Source organism: Mustela putorius, unplaced genomic scaffold (assembly GCF_011764305.1).
Source record: "Mustela putorius furo isolate JIRA1106 unplaced genomic scaffold, ASM1176430v1.1 tig00003937_pilon_pilon_pilon, whole genome shotgun sequence".
Classification (NCBI taxonomy): Eukaryota; Metazoa; Chordata; class Mammalia; order Carnivora; family Mustelidae; genus Mustela; species Mustela putorius.
Window position 1 is genome coordinate 4125338 of NW_025422082.1, and position 15859 is coordinate 4141196.

General features: G+C 49.9%; 1 protein-coding gene across 1 annotated transcript; it reads right to left on the bottom strand.

The window, feature by feature from the left end:
* Positions 1 to 10569: 10569 nt before the first annotated feature.
* Positions 10570 to 14985, bottom strand: NKX2-6 (NK2 homeobox 6). Its single transcript, XM_004763253.2, has 2 exons — positions 14586 to 14985; positions 10570 to 11735 (listed from the first exon to the last, which is right to left on the bottom strand). Exons 1-2 carry the CDS (start codon positions 14866 to 14868, stop codon positions 11110 to 11112), a joined length of 909 nt encoding a protein of 302 aa, XP_004763310.1. The 5' UTR covers positions 14869 to 14985; the 3' UTR covers positions 10570 to 11109.
* Positions 14986 to 15859: the final 874 nt, after the last annotated feature.

Here is a 15859-nt window from a genome sequence, read left to right on the forward strand (position 1 = left end):
ACCTCTTCGACTTGCCTTCCACTTCCCCAGTGGCTCCACACAAGCATACCACCACATAAATATTCATAGAACACAGCTTCCCGGCTTCTACAACCATGTTCTGGACAAGGAAGTAGAGGACAAGAGGAAAAAAGTAGAGTAAGAGTAAAACTGACAAGAGGTGTTGAGGAGATGGAGGAACCGGAAGGTTCAAACCTCCTAGTGGAAATGTAAATTAACATAGCTACTTTAGATAAATAGCACACTCTACTAAACGTGCCCACATCCACACTTCCTGATCTAGAATTCCCACATCTGGAACATACCCAACAGAAATGTGCTGCATATTCACCAAAAGACATGTACACGACATGTACCAGACAAGCAGCTCTAATTATGAAACAGCTGACTCTTGAACAACGTGGGTTTGAATGGGGGCGGGCCCACTCATACATGGATTCTTTAAAGTACAGTAGTGCAAGTGTGCTTTTGCTGCCTTATGATTCTCTGTTTTTTTTTTTTTAAGATTTTATTTATTTCTTTGGCAGAGACAGATCACAAGTAGGCAGAGAGGCAGGCAGAGAGAGAGGAGGAAGCAGGCTCCCTGCTGAGCAGAGAGCCTGATGCGGGCTCAATCCCAGGACCCTGGGATCGTGACCTGAGCTGAAGGCAGAGGCTTTAACCCACTGAGCCACCCAGGCGCCCTGATTCTCTGCTTTTAAATTCTTATTTTAAATCCAGTAGAGTTAACACACAGCATTACGCCAGCTTCAGATGGATGACAGTGATTCAACAGTTCTCTACATTACTCAGCGCTCATCAAGATAAGTGCGTTCTTAATCCCCTTCGCCTACTTCTCCCCTCCCCCCAACCCTGCCTTAGGATTTTCTTTATAACATTTTCTTTTCTTTAGCTTACTTTATTATAAGAATAGAGTGTATAATACAAATAACATACAAAACACGTGTTAATCGACTATTTGTGTTAATGGTAAGGCTTCTGATTAGTAGTTAACTTTTAGGGAGAGTCAAAAGTTAGACAGAAACTATTGGTTTCTGCTCAAGTCATGATCCTGGGGTAGTGGGATCAGGCCATATATCCGGCTCTACACTGGGCATAGAGTCTGCTTAGGATTCTCTCTCTCTGCTCTGCCCCCCATCTCTCCCTCTCTAAAATAAATAAATAAACCATTTTTTAAAAGTTACACACAGATTTTTGACTATGCAGAGGGATCAGTGCCTCTAACCCCCACATTATTCAAGGGTCAACTGTAGTTCCAAACTGGAAATAGCTCAAATGTCCATGAAAAATAGACTGAAGAAATCCATGCCATATAACCAGACCACGGAAAACCAAACAACAATATGAATGTGCAAACTGCCACTTCCCACAGCAACACGAACTCATCTCACAAGCACACTGTTGAGTGAAGAAAAGCAGGCAAGAGAATATACACCATATGATTCCATTTAGATTAAGTTCAGGAACTGGCAAAATTAATCCATGAAGTTAGAAGTAAAATTAGTAATTTCCTTTGGGATCAGTGACACCAATGGGATACAAGAGAGCTTCGGGCAAGAGATGGGGAATGTTAATGTTCTGTTTCATGATCTGGGTGCTGATTACATGGGAAATTCACTTTGTGAAACTTCATTAAGGTGTACGTATGGCGTTCATGCACTTTTCTCTATATGTGTTATGCTTCAATAAAAATTTATAAAAAAAAATAAACTGGGTAAAATTTATTTCTTCAATCAAGAGGCTTATGCTCTCATGAGGGAACAATTGAAGAAACAACCAGCTGCAAATTGAGTGTTACCCAACAGGATACACTATGAGCTGTGAGAGCTAGGAAATCCTGACCAGGGACCCTGACTTCCTCTAGGAGTTGGCTTTTGAACTAGACCTCAGAGACCAAAAGGGGAGCCAGGCCTAGTATACCTAGGAACGTCAGACTGGTCGGCTGAGTGGAACAGAAGGTGTATGGAAGAATCCAGCAGGAAGTGGGGCTGGAAATGTAGGTAAAAGTTAAATTCTAGAGGCTCTCATGTGTCAGGTTATAGAGTGTAGACCGTGTTTCAAAAGTGAATTTTTCATCAAGGAATACACAGTATTTTTTTTTTAAGATTTCATTTATTTATTTGATAGAGCACAAGCTGGGGGAGTGGCAGGCAGAGGGAAAAGCAGGCTCCCCACTGAGCAGGGAGCCTGATGTGGGGCTCGATCCCAGGATCCTGGGATCATGACCTGAGCTGAAGGGAAATGCTCAGCTAGAGATGCCCAGGAAGGAACAGGCACCCTGGATCTGGAATTCTGGATGAGGATAGAGCTGGAGTGGTATAAGTGAGATTTGGTAGTTTCCTGCACAGAAATGGCCGCTAAGCCATTATAAGTCGATGCTAGCAGCTGGGGAGAGGGCAGGTGAGTTGAACACCATGAGCGTGGGCAACCCAGAGAAGAGCCTTTCACATCACCTCACAGGGCCCTTGGTTCCCACACACTCTGTATTGTATATTCCTTTCTACGTTCCTCAGCCTCCCTGCGCCCCGCCCCCTCCCACCCCCACCCCATCCAAATTTGTTCACCCTTTCAGGGGGCTTATCGCAACCTTCTTCTCTTTCCTCAAGTTTTCTTCGATGACTTTAGCTTGATTTATTTCTCTCCTAGACATCTCTTGTACCTGTGTCAGCTAGCTTTCTCATGTCCTATGTCCTCTGCTATACGGGATGCCCACTGAGTTGTTACAGATAACAGCAGCCAAATAACAAGCCAACAAAATGGCTTAAACAAGACCAGAGCTGAATTTTCTTTTCTCTAATAGCCGGTATGTAAGCAGAGCAGAGCCAATAAGATGCTGGGGCCCTACGCTTCTTCCATCTTGTTGCTGTGTCGTAATCTAAGATACATGCTGTTGTGCGCACCATTCCATCTGCATAAGCCACAGGCAGAAAGAGAAGGGAAGAGAAGAGAAGGTCCCTTCCCTGCGAGGCTGTGTCCTGGAAGTGGCACACGTCACTTCTTACATCCCTTTAGCCACAACTTACTTACTTGGCCATTCCTAGCTGCAAAGGAGTCTGGGAAATACAATCGTTATCTGCAAGAATAAAGAAAAGAGGGGGAAATGGGTATTGAATGATAGCTAGAAGTCTCTGCCACATGTCTCCCCACTATCAGCATCCTTTGGGTAGGAATTTTAAGTGTAAATGTCTAATAATTCAATGAATAATGTAGGTGTATAATGCACCCACTCTAGGTTTCTCCTGTAGTGTATTTGTTTATTTGTTTGTTTGTTTTTTAAGATTTTATTTATTTATTTGACACAGAGGGAAAGATTACAAGTAGGCAGAGAGGTAGGTAGGGAGAGAGGGAAGCAGGCTCCCTGCTGTGGCACTCGATCCCAGGACGCTGAGATCATGACCTGAGCCAAAGGCAGAGACTTAACCCACTGAGCCACCCAGGCACCCCAGCATATTTGGTTTGATAGGTGCTTGTCTGGCCCAGAGTTTGATGTCCCTCTTGAAGCAAGGACTCTGTCTTCTGAATCCTGTGTGTTTCTGATCCTGTAAATATTTTCCTTCTTTCTTTCCTTCCTCCCTTTCTTCCTTCTGTCCTTCCTTCCTGCCCTCCTTCCTTCCTTCAGTTTTATTATTTATTTGAGAGAGAGAGTGAGAGAGAGAGAGCGATCACAAGTTGTGGGAAGGGTTAGAGGGAGAGAAACAGACACCCCGCTAAGTAGGGAGCCTGAGGCAGGACTCCAAAGGAGGACCCTGGGATCATGACCCGAGTCAAAAGAAGCTGCCTAACTGACTGAGCCACCCAGATGGCCTAAATATTTTCTTTTAATGATATGGGCCTTATATTCCCCCTCACAATGTTCAATCTAATTATCAATTATACTTAATACTTGCCAGGTAAAAGTAAGTTGACCTACGAGAGAATGGCTAGAAGAATTAAAAAAAAAAAAATTGTTTTTTTTTTCTACGACAGCCATAACCTCTGGCTGACAGAAATTCTGAGAGTCCCTGTTATTATGGCTCAAGATGACCCCTGCCAGGAACCAGATCCTTACCCACACATTAGAGAATTTTCATCTAGAGGGTTCTGATTACCAAGAAGCCAGGTCAGAATCTGGGTCTTTATTGCAGACTTTGTGGGGTTGTGCAAGGAAGGCAGACAGCAACCGTTCACTCGTTTGGTCCATCACCAATGGCGTTGGGCCCCCTCCTCCATAACAGCAACAGTGTGTGTTGGAAACAGACTGGGGTCTGTCACAGACATGAGGCTCTTTGTTAGGAAGGGACAAGAGACTCAGAGAGTACCTGCATCAGGATGGGGAAGACCTTGATGCCCTAGGAGCAGGTACCTGGGGGCCTGAGCCACAGGTAATGCCCAGGGGAGACAGCAGGGAGCCAGGGTAGGACTGAAGACAGGAGCCATCAAAGGAAACGTTTACCTCTGGCCCACTGAAGTCTTAACTTCAGATTCCAATTTCCTGGGCACTAGGGTTTCAAGCGATTAAGCTGGGCTGGTGACAGGAGGAAGTGGGAGTCATTGAGGCATGGACAGGAGCAAGCAGGTCTCGCTGAGACCAGCTTATAAGGAAAGCCCCAGAGGGACTAGCAAGCTCTCTGAGATTTGCACCCGAGGCTGCTGGGTATATCTGCTTTTCTTATAGTGGAATCTGGACTGTGTCACTGAGAACACATCTTTCTCTTGGGCCGAGGCCGGGGAGACTTGCTAGAGTCTAAACAGGGAGTCAGAGAGGAAGGCAGAGTGACTTTCCAGAAAGCTCTCCCCTTAGTGAGGGAAGTGGACCTACGGAATAATAGCTCAGGGCTGAATTATTTTTCACTCTTCAGTGCTGGCTGCCTGGAAGTGTGAATCCGAGTCTCTGGGGATTCAAAGTGTAGGTGGGAGATGTGGGGAGGGGGGGGGTGGAGGGCCCAAGGGGCTGTCACAGCCAGAGTCTTTAAAATATCTGTTTGCCCACAAGTGAATGAGGGGTTGTATCTCTCATGTATCTCATGTCCACTTCCCATTCTCTCTGGCATTTTGCTTCCTTTTTATCCTGTCAGGAAGCTTTCCAAAGGGCTTCCATCCCTCCTCTGCATTTTCCCCTTAGGGAATAAAGAAAACAGTGTCCCTCAACAGTCACATGATTTGTGTAAGGACCTGATCTCCTGTTGAATATTCAGTAGGAATCACCCAGGAGCAGAGGGCAGGAGGTCTGGGGTCCCGTGTGAGTTTCTGGCCCTTGGAGCCTTTCTGTGGAATGGGAACAGGAATGTGCTTTGCCTTAAATGAGTAGGCAATGGAATTATACAAAAATTAAAGGGGGTGTATCCGTGCGAGGCTGGTAGACTTATGAAACATAGATAGCAATCTGTCAGTGGATAGATCCTTGTCCTGCAAGTCAGTCCAGAGAGATCAGGACAAGCTCCAGCTAGGGAAACCAGCCGTACCTGTGGGAAAGGTGTGATCAACAGCATTCATTACAATCCCCAGCTGGAAAGCATTTATTTTTTTAGTAAATACATGCACCAAGGTATATGCGTTCAATGGAATACGATGTAGCAATGAAAGCTCAGAGGACTGGCTGGCTTAGTAGAGCCTGGGACTCTGCATCTAGGAGTCAGGAGTTCGAGCCCCACATTGGGTGCAGAGGTTACTTAAAAAAATAATAATAAGGGGCGCCTGGGTGGCTTAGTGGGTTAAGCCTCTGTTTTCGGCTCGGGTCATGATCCCAGGGTTCTGGGATCGAGCCCCGCATCGGGCTCTTTGTTCAGCAGGAGCCTGCTTTCCTTCCTCTCTCTCTGCCTGCCTCTCTGCCTACTTGTGATCTCTGTCTGTCAAGTAAAAAAAAAAAAAAAATTAAATTCAAAATTCAAGAAGGAGGAGAGGAAAACACGCAAACTAAAGCTCCACACAACAGCATAGATAAATCTCCCAAGCATCAAGTTAAATACAAGTCAGAGAAGAATACACTTGGTCTGATTCTATTTCTGCGACATTCAAAGTCGGGCAAAATGAAACCACACCGTGTGAGGGACTAGTCCCTGTTGGTAAATCCACAAAAGAAGCTTGTAAATTAGCATCACAAAAGTAGGAATAGCTGGTACCACCTTTAGGGAAAGAGGGAGGAGAGGGGTCTGCGTTCTGGAAGGTGCCTGCGGAGAAGGGCTGCTGGGGAACTGGCACCCCCTGTTTCTTGCCTAGAGAGGGGGGTTCCATCTGTGTTCACTTTGCAATCTTTCCTTAAATTGTACGTGTACGTATCATGTAGTCTTCTGGATATGATCTATCCTACAATTTAAAAAATGTAAATGTCTCTGAAATCCACAGGAAGCCACCCAAAATTAAAACAGTAGCCTCGGAGATCTACTGCCTCAATTTTATAAGTAAGGAGACCGAAACCCAGAAGAGTTACAGGCTTGGTCTAGGTCACAGAATGTGTCACTCGTCGAAGCGGGACTAGAGTGAGGTTCAACAACTTTTAACTCAGTGTTCCTGCACTGCCTTCTGCTTCTCTCAGGAGTCTTCTCTGTGGGACCGCTTTTTAAGCCTGGAAGTTCCTTTGTTTGGGGAAAAAGAAAAAAAATGGTGAGTTAGTAGGTTGATATAATGAGGGGCTGATACAAACTCAGCAGTTGTAGACACTTTTCCAAACAGAATTTTAAAAGATTTCAATATGTCCTTCCAAAGGCACATCATTGTAGCGATAACACTGCGAAAAAACAAATACCAGAGAACTCTGGCCACTCTGAAATGCAGAGCTGCACTCGGGCTCGGGCTCCATCTGATTTACAGATGGTATCAGGATGAAGGGCTGGAAGGGGCTGGGGAGGGGGCAACAGGAAGGACAGGGAGCCAGGAAGTCTGCAATTTTATTGACTTATCCACCTGGGCTAGGTGAGACCCCTAGCCCTGGGACAGTCAGGAAGGGGACCTCTGCTATCTCTCTGAGAGCTTTTTTGTTTTGTTTAGAGGTCAATTACTTCCCATTTGGGAAATTTGTGAACATTAAGAGGTGACTGGAGTGACGGGCCTGAATGATGCAGATAAGAGCTGATTGCTTACTGAGCGCCTCCCCGGTGAAAGCCGGGCCTGGGATAAGCCCGGGACCCTAAGACGCACACACAAAGGGGCAGCTTTCAGTGCGCAGGAGAGATTACAGGATGGAAGACGTGCAGCTTGGGGGGTGGTGTGGGCCTGATGAGCTGAGAGGCGGCTCGTTTTAAAGTGATCTTGACAGGCCGAAAGTGGAGAGATGAGAGGAGAGCATTTCCCTCCCCTCCCCTCCCCGCCCCTCCCTTCCCCTCCCCTCCCCTTTTGGAAAGAAGTCATTGGTGCCCAGAGAATCTCAAACGTTCAGGCTCTCCTCTGAAGAGAAAGCCATGCATATGCACGAGGTTTTGTTAGTTTAGTTTTTTGGGGTTTTTTGTTTGTTTATTCGTTTAGACCAGCAAGTGTGGATGCTACAAATATCTGGAGAACAGAATAGAAAATGTCACAAATCAACGGAACCTCTGAAGGATTTTGGCCTAAATGAGAGGAACCCCCCCCCAACCCCGGCCGCCACCCACATGCCTTCAGCCAACTGGATGCAGTTTATAAATTCCCAGAAGCTAGCCTTGAATTGTATCTGAGACTCCTGTAAAATAGCAACATGGCTTTGGCATGTGCCCACTTCACTTTTCTCCGTTCCTAAGTCTTCGACCTTTCCTGGAACCTCTCCCAGGAAACAGTGTCATTCCCACACTAAATCACCAGGCCTAATCACCTCCTGCGGGCACCCAGGTCCTCCCCCGCCCCTTCTCCATCTTTCTAGAGGGGCATATTTTCTGTCCTACTTGACACGCAGCAACTACCACCGTGTATTTTTAGATACATTTCTCATGTTAGTCTCCGGTATCCAATTAGATAATACGGTTTTTAAGGGCAGCAGCAAATCTTACTTCCTTTTGTAGCCCTTCCAGAAATGTTTGGCGGTGACTGAGTACTGACCTGCCGATTGAGCCAAGTCCCCTTCCCCTTCACTCACAGCCTAAATCTGAGCCCAGGCTCTTCCTCCTGTGTTTTTCCATGCTGTACAAAGTGCGAGGGGAGTATGGGAAGTAAGGCCTATTCAGAACATCACATGTCTGCCAACTGCCTCTTGGGTTACTTTCCTATGTTAAAAGGGACAAACGGGTAAAGAAACTAAGAATTATTAGTTTTCTACTCTGTACCCAGGACTTGGACAAATCTGTGGGTGATGAGCTACACTTCGCTGGGGGTGGGGGGTGGGGGTAAGGACCTTACCCAAAGAACAGCAACAAAGGATTTTTTAAAATTATCATGTAGTACAATCTGATCTTGGGGGTGTCTGGGTGGGTCTGTTGTTAAGCGTCTACCTTCGGCTCAGGTCATAGTCCCAGGGTCCTTGGATCGAGCCCCACATGGGGCTCCTTGCTCAGTGGGGAGCCTGCTTTTCCCTCCCCCACTCTTCCAGCTTGTGTTCCCTCTCTTGCTGTGTCTCTCTGTCAAATAAATAAAAATAAAATCTTAGAAAAAAAAAAAAAAGAATCTGGGGCACCTGGGTGGCTCAGTCGGTTAACCCTCTGCCTTCCCCTCGGGTCATAATCCTGGGGTCCTGGGATCGAGCCCCACATCAGGCCCCCTGCTTGGTGCAGAGCCTGCTTCTCCCTTTCCCTCTCCCCTTGCTTGTATTCCCTCTCTCCCTGTTTCTGTCTCTGTCAAATAAATCAATAAATAAAATCTTTTAAAAAAATCTGATCTTGGAAAAATGTAACACAACTCACTTAACAACTGAGAGCTAGGCAGATGGTTACTTGGTAGAAGCACTGAACATAGAGTCAGTCACCTGTTATAAATGTAAGCCTGGTGGTCACAGACACTTTCCTCTTGTAAGGAATACCCCCACACACACACCAGGGTGCCTGGGTGGCTCAGTCCTTAAGCCTTGGCTCAAGCCATGATCCCAGGGTCTTGGAATTGTGAGTCCCGCATCTGGCTCCCCGCTGAGCAGGGGAGCTTCTCCCTCTCTCTGCCCCTCTTCCAGCTTGTACTCTCTCTCTCATTTGCTCACTCTCTGTCTCACAAATAAATAAAATCTTTAAAAAAAAAAAAAGGGAATGCCATCTCAAAGCGAAAGAGGGATGGTCTTTTCCTTATGATGGAGATTTAAACTATAACCCTTATTTTTTTTTTAAATCTTATCTTAATTGACTAAGGAATATTTATTGACAGTTCCAGATTTAAAGTCTACATACTGGAGTGCCTGGGTGGCTCAGTCGCCTTCGGCTCAGGTCATGATCCCAGGGTTCTGGGATTGAGCCGGCATCAGGCTCCCTGCTCCACTGGAGGCCTGCGTCTCCCTCTCCCACTTCCCCTGCTTGTGTTCCATCTCTCACGGTCTCTCTCTCTCTCTGTCAAATAAATAAATAAAATCTTTAAAAAAAAAATAATAAAGTCTACATACTGCCCTTTTCAACCTCAGGAGCACAACACTAACTATAATTGCAAGACACTGTAGGGGTATTTCTAACCGTATTTTTGTTAACAGCAAAAGTAGAGAAATAATAGAGAAAAAGATGATAATGAAAAGGAGAGGAAATGTAAGGAAATGGTACTCTTGTTTTTAGCTTAAGCACATAAAATTTAAGAGATGAAAGCTTTCCATAGTCAGGTGTAGTTAACAAAGAACCAAGGAGTCTGTTTTCCCATATTGGTGAAAACAACCAGGACATATTCAGAAATGAGCAAATGTGGGACGAGTACATTTTGATTAAATATTCAAATTTATTAAATAGAATTTACCTTTTGGTGAGTTAGTGGTGAAGGGGTAAAGAACCAGGTTTTCACCATCTAAAAATATTGTCCAGGAGAAAAAAGGAGTCTGGTTTCCCTACTAGTGCCTGCCAAAGACAAATGTATTTGATCCCTTGTTTCCCTTAATAAAATGAGCTTGTTTTCAGTCTTCAATTTGCATAACTTCAAACATATTTGGGGAGGGAAGTCATAATTTCCCCTAAAATTCAGGCTTCCTTCCCCTGGTGTTTGACATATGGACATAGGGCGGCCTCCTTTCTTTATGCGCAATTAAGACAAGGATTATGTTTTGGAAGAAACCCTGCAGAGGGAGAGGGGGCTGTGAGAGAAGAAATCAGCTAGCGGATCTCCAGGGCTGCAGCCATTTCATTTCCCCGGGGACTCGGATATATCCCGACGAGTCAGAACTTCTGGGCTTCATTTTTTATTTTAATTCGCGGTGGCGTAGGAGGTAAGTAGAGGTGGAGAGATTATAGTGGCCTACACACATGAACACACACAAATATATGTAGGATATTTACTCAAGGTGCTGAGGTGTGTACACGGGATAAAATGCAGTGACCTTGAAGGGGAGAACCAGAATGTACAGTATACCTTCCCAGAGAGCAACCGCGTCCCCGAGAATGACCCGGCGCCCCCGGGGAGTGGGGGTGGGGGGAGGGGGAATGCGGGGGGGGGGGGGGAGAGGAAAGGGGAGGAAGGGGGGAAAGGGGGAGACGAAGAGGGAGGGGCGGTTTACTCTCCCAGGAGGGCTTGGCTCACACAATAGTCTCTGTCCCAGACCTCCTGGATCCTCTCCCCAACCCCCGACTCCCGCTCCTCACTCGAGTTCCCACACTTCACTCCGCTACTTTTTACATTCATTCCCCAAACTCTAGCCTCTCTAATGGAGGATCGTGGGCCTCTAGGGCACCCCAGCCCACTCACAGCCCCCCTCCTCCGGGCCAGGCCCCCGGGCTGCCGCACACAAATTAAAGAGTCTATTAGCAAACCCTGGGTTTGAGGCCCGACAGTCACCAGCCTCGCTATTGCTCCGATACCCGAAACTGCCAACCATCCTACAGACTTTCCTTCCTCCCACTGCTGCCCCGCGCACTTTAGGTCCTGGAGAGAGAAATGTCCCCAGTGCCTCAGCGGGATGGCCTGTTGGGGGCAATTCGAAGTTCAGGATAGCTCAGGGAGAAGTACCATCGGGTCGCCTATTCCCTCCGCCGTCGCTCATCCAGGCCGAAGCCGGTATGCGGAGAGACTGGGGGGACGGAGCCCCAGGACACGGTGGGCGGACGGAGCCCAGGCGCCTCACCAGGCCCTGACACCCTGCAGCGGGGCGGGCAGAGGGCTCTGCGGGCTGGCGCTGGGGCCACCCACAGCGAAGCCGGCGCGGGCCAGAGGTGCGGGCGCCACGGGACCCGAGGACGCACCCGCGTAGCCACCACCGTAGCCGGCCCCGAAAGGAGAGCCCGCGTAGCCGCCGTAACAGGAATAGGGCGCCGCGGCCGCGCTGTAAGGGCCGGAAAAGGCCGGTGCGCCGGGACCCAGGCAGGGCTTGCCATCCCGCACAAGCACGGGCACCGCCACTCGGCGCGGCGCTAAGGGGTGGCCCGCCAGTTCTAGGGACTTGTCCTGGCGCTGTCTCTTGCACTTGTAGCGCCGGTTCTGGAACCAGATCTTGACCTGCGTAGGCGTGAGCTGCAGCGCGCCGGCCAGGTGCTCGCGCTCGGGCGCGGACAGGTACCGCTGCTGCTTGAAGCGCCGCTCCAGCGCCAGAACCTGCGCCTGCGAAAAAAGCACGCGCGGCTTCCGCCGCTGCCGCGCCTTGGGCTGCTCCGTGCTGTTCCCGCGCACGCCGATGCCAACGTCGCCAACGCAGCGCTCCGGACCCCTGGTCCCGCTGTGGAGGGGCGGGGCTGCGCTGAGGCCCGGCTCTAAAAGCACAGGAAGGAACAGCGTCAGCGCCCAGCCTCAGGCTTACCTGAGCAAGTGTTGCGTTGTTTTTCGGGGGCTACCCTCTCCCCTGGTAGCCTTCACGTCGCGTCCCCTTCGGTCCCCTCTGCTAACACCCGCCTCCCGTCCCAGGAGGGTCTGTATGTTCCTTTCCCCCAAGCCCTGTGACGATTGTCCCTGCAGGCACATACTTAAATTTTGACATTCTAGGGTCTTCGGTGTGCGGCCCTTTCCCAAAAGGTAGCTGATCTAAGACAACTCCATTTTCTTCTTAGAATGTATGTGTATAGGTGGGGTGGGGGTGATTCGCTGTAATTCGATTCTAAAGTGTGGTCGAGTTTGGGAGAGCTTTTGCCGCAAGGACCGAGTGCAAATGTGGGGGACTATTAGATGGAAATTGACTTTGGACTGCCCTTGGTGGAAAGAAGGGGTGTAGAAAGGGGGAGAGATCGAGATAGAGAGAAAGAGAAAGCGCTGAAACTTGGCGACGCGCTTGCCCGTGGGTTCTTGTCTGCCTGGTTATCTGTGGTGGTCCCCCACCCATCACCGGGTGTCCCATCCAAGCTCAGGGGTGGGTGTCCTGAGTATCTTCCACCTTCACCGCACCTTTGCACACACCCTTGTCTTTTTGGTTGTCAAGTGCACCGGCACCAGGGACCCGTCCCATTTTTCTTGGATGTTATGCTCTGTAAATTAGCAAAATAAAATAAAGGTGAACGAAATATTTTTCTGACTCCTAATTCTTGGCTCGGAAACGGAGTGTCCCTTGGAGGCATATACAAGGTTTAGATCTACATTTCGCTTTTTAAAAAGCGGCCTCTTTCTCCTTTGGGTTGTCTTTGGTAAGCAGGTTTCGCTCTGACTTCCTCTTCCCTGGGGTGGTGTCCTACCCAGTCACCCCGCCGTGGCTGTGTCTGAAGCCCACTGAAATACAGCCTTTCCTTGCCTTCTTCCCACCTCTCTTCTGTCTTGGCTAAGCTGTGTTTTAACCCAAGGGTGGGTAGAGAGGAAACGCTGAGTTTTCATGGGAAGGCACGCCAGGAGAAACCAGGAACGTGGAGTGGCTGTAAGTTCATGGCCAGGCGACGCACCTAATTAGAGAAGGTGCGGGTTGGAACCCGACTTCAAATCCCCAACCCCAGTGGCACAATTTCCTATGAGCAGGAGATGGGACTCTTTGGTATTTGAAGTTTGAGGAAATGAAAACTTTCTTCAGACAAGCCAGTGCTCAGAGAAACTGAGGCCATCTCGTCCTTTAAAGAAGAAAAATATGCACCACGGTTTTATTCTTAACAAATGGAAAAGTTACAGCTGACCTTCAGCAACTCTTTGGAACTAGCAGGACCCCACTTGAGAGTCGCTGGCCAGCGGGGCACGCTCTTGGTCACTGTCTGGAGGCCCTCTCGCCCTGTGTCCTTGAAAGCAAGGTGGTTTCGCTGGGAACAGATGAGTGGATTGCTTACCAGGAAGGTTCGATCATTGCGGTGGCCCTGGGCTTGGTTCCTGGGGCTGGATGTGGGTCCCTTCTGGGTGTCCAGGGCGGGCAGCCGCTTAAGAGATGCTGCTCAAAGTTTGCCAGAAGAGGAAGGTGCTGTGTGAGCCTTCAGCTGCTAGGTGACAGCAGGACTGTGACCCTTTCTCAGCAAGGCCAGAGTGAATGCGGAGCTGGTTGAGCATCTCCGAAGGCATTAGTGTTTACAGTCCATGGCAGAACACCCCCAGACTTCTCTGCAAACACAGCAAAGTCTAATGTTCTCCAGGCTCCTGCAGTTGATGAATAAGGAGACTACTAGTCGAGGAACAACTGCAAACTAACCCCTTTCCTTATTCGTTGCGCCTTGAATGGGTGGGCGGTGGCACAGCCGGGCAGGGGAAGGCTGATCTTCGAGGCCTCCCTGGGGCTCCCCGACGGGCACCAGGAAACTGTAGACCGAGGTGCAAAGTTTTGTCCAGAGGTAGAGTGGCTTTTTCATCCCTCCAAATGTTGAGACTCCTCTGCGGAAGTTTCCTGGGTCGCAGGACACAAGACAAGACAACTCACTGACTGCTCCTTCCCTTCCTGTGGATGGACACAGGGGCCGGGAGCTCGCTGTCCATGCCCCCGGGGTTGTGCTTTCGGAGAGCGGGCGCCCAGACTCTCCAGAGTCCTTTCCCAGAGCAGTGAAACCGGAGCTCCCCTTCTATGCTCCCAGGTACGGAGGGTTGGCCGTCCAGGCCTAGGGACTCAGATGCTAACTGATCTGGTTGCCACTCTCATTGTCCGGACCAGGAGTCCAGGCGGAGGATTGACTGAGCTGGCCAGGCCACTTAGCAAGCCCCAAGAAAGGGCTGCGATTGACCCCAGAGCCAGCCGAGTTTCCACTCCCCGGCGGTCGGCTAATGTGATGGCTACACTTCTGGCAGATGCTTTAGGGTAGAGAGACGCGGACGTTGGCAGGGAAGTCTGGTGGTGGTGGAGCACAGCTAAGATACTGCAGAGGGCTTCACTGTAAGAAAGAGGAGCTGGAGTTTCTGGGTAGTGTGGCTGGCTGCGAGAGGGCATGATGTGTTTTTGGGAATCAGAGGACAGGCTGTGGAAATTATGAACGCCTAAGATGCGGGACTTATTTTGTTAGGGATGCGGGAAGCACACTGGGTGTCTGGAGGAGATGGGAAGAGGGGGCTGAGAGATCTGCCATTTGGAATCCTCTAATAAGAGAAAATGGGGCTAGGCCTTTGGAGCAGGAAAGACCCAGAGATGCGTGTCACCCGCACGCGTCAGCTGGTTAGTGATGATGCCCCCAAAGCCATGATCTCCTGGTAGGAGCCAAGACCTGAGCACACGTACTCACCTGGCTCCCCAACCCGTTCCACGTCCATGTCCGTGACTGTCTCACAGGGACCACCAGGAGACCCCGACTCGTCCTGCCTTCTGCCGCTGTCGCCACAGCGGGCCCTGCAGGTGCTGGGAACCTCTGCCTTTCGCGGTTCTGGAACAAATCGCAGACACTGAAAGCTTTCAGGGATCTTCCGTGTCCCCCGGAGTTGCACGGACTCGGAATCAATCTGCTCTCGCTCCAGCCTGAGGATGTCATTGACCGAGAAGGGGGTGGAGGTGACAGGGTTCAGCAGCATTCCAAAGGTGGAGGAGGCGGGGATGGGGTGGCACCGGTCCCCCAGGAGCCCAGCACCCGGAGCGCCCCGTCTTGGCGCTGCAGGCACTGCAGACCCGAGGTCTGGGACAGACGCCCAGTATCCAGCACTGCGCCTTTCTCTGGGCCATCCCTGCCGACGGGGTGACCGAGGCCAAGTGACAAGATCGCTCTCATTGGTCCGGGCAGAAACCACGTGCAAACCCGCACCTTCCTCCCCCAGGAGCTTTCTTCCCTCGCCCTACTAATTCCACTCCAACCCCCAGCCACCCTCGGAAAGATTTGGTTTGTGTTGACGGCTCTCAAAAGCAGGGGAAACGGGAGAGAGTGCTGAGCGCTGCCGGTCTCCAGGTGAACACGGTTCAGGCCGGAGCCGCCAAGATCAATCCCCTGTCCAAGGGGGCTCTCCTAGAGGACATAAGGGCTTGGGGGGGGGTGGAACACTTGCTCTACAACCCAGCCTACCCATCGGGCCCAGCGTTAACTCAATTCTCCAATCTTCCACCGAGGAAAACTGAGGTGGAGACAGCTGGGCACCCGTGGGATTGAAGGAACACGCTGGAGTCTTAGTGGGCGCAGGGTGGGGGCCATCCGGCGGGGAACCGGATCCAGGCTGCCGAGGCTGGGTGGCGGACAAGCTAGTCTTCACCCGTCCATGTCTTCACCTGTCCATGAGCGGGAAACGTCTCACTTAGAGCAGAATCTGGGTCTGGGGATTCCAGATCAGCCATTTCATAGGAGGAGCTTCTCAGCTTGGGGGGTGAAGAAAGGGCTAGGAAGCTATACTAGGTGGGGGGCGCCTCTTTGCCAGCTCCACAGGTGGATGTGGAAAGGTAATAACCCCAGCCCTCTGGAAGGTGCCAGATAGGGACTCACCTTGCCCTTCTTGTCCCCCAGTTCCTTCTCTCCCTCTTTATTCTCCCTAACGTTGATTGTTTTCAATGAACATGGTGTGTCCTCGTGTCCCCTTTCCC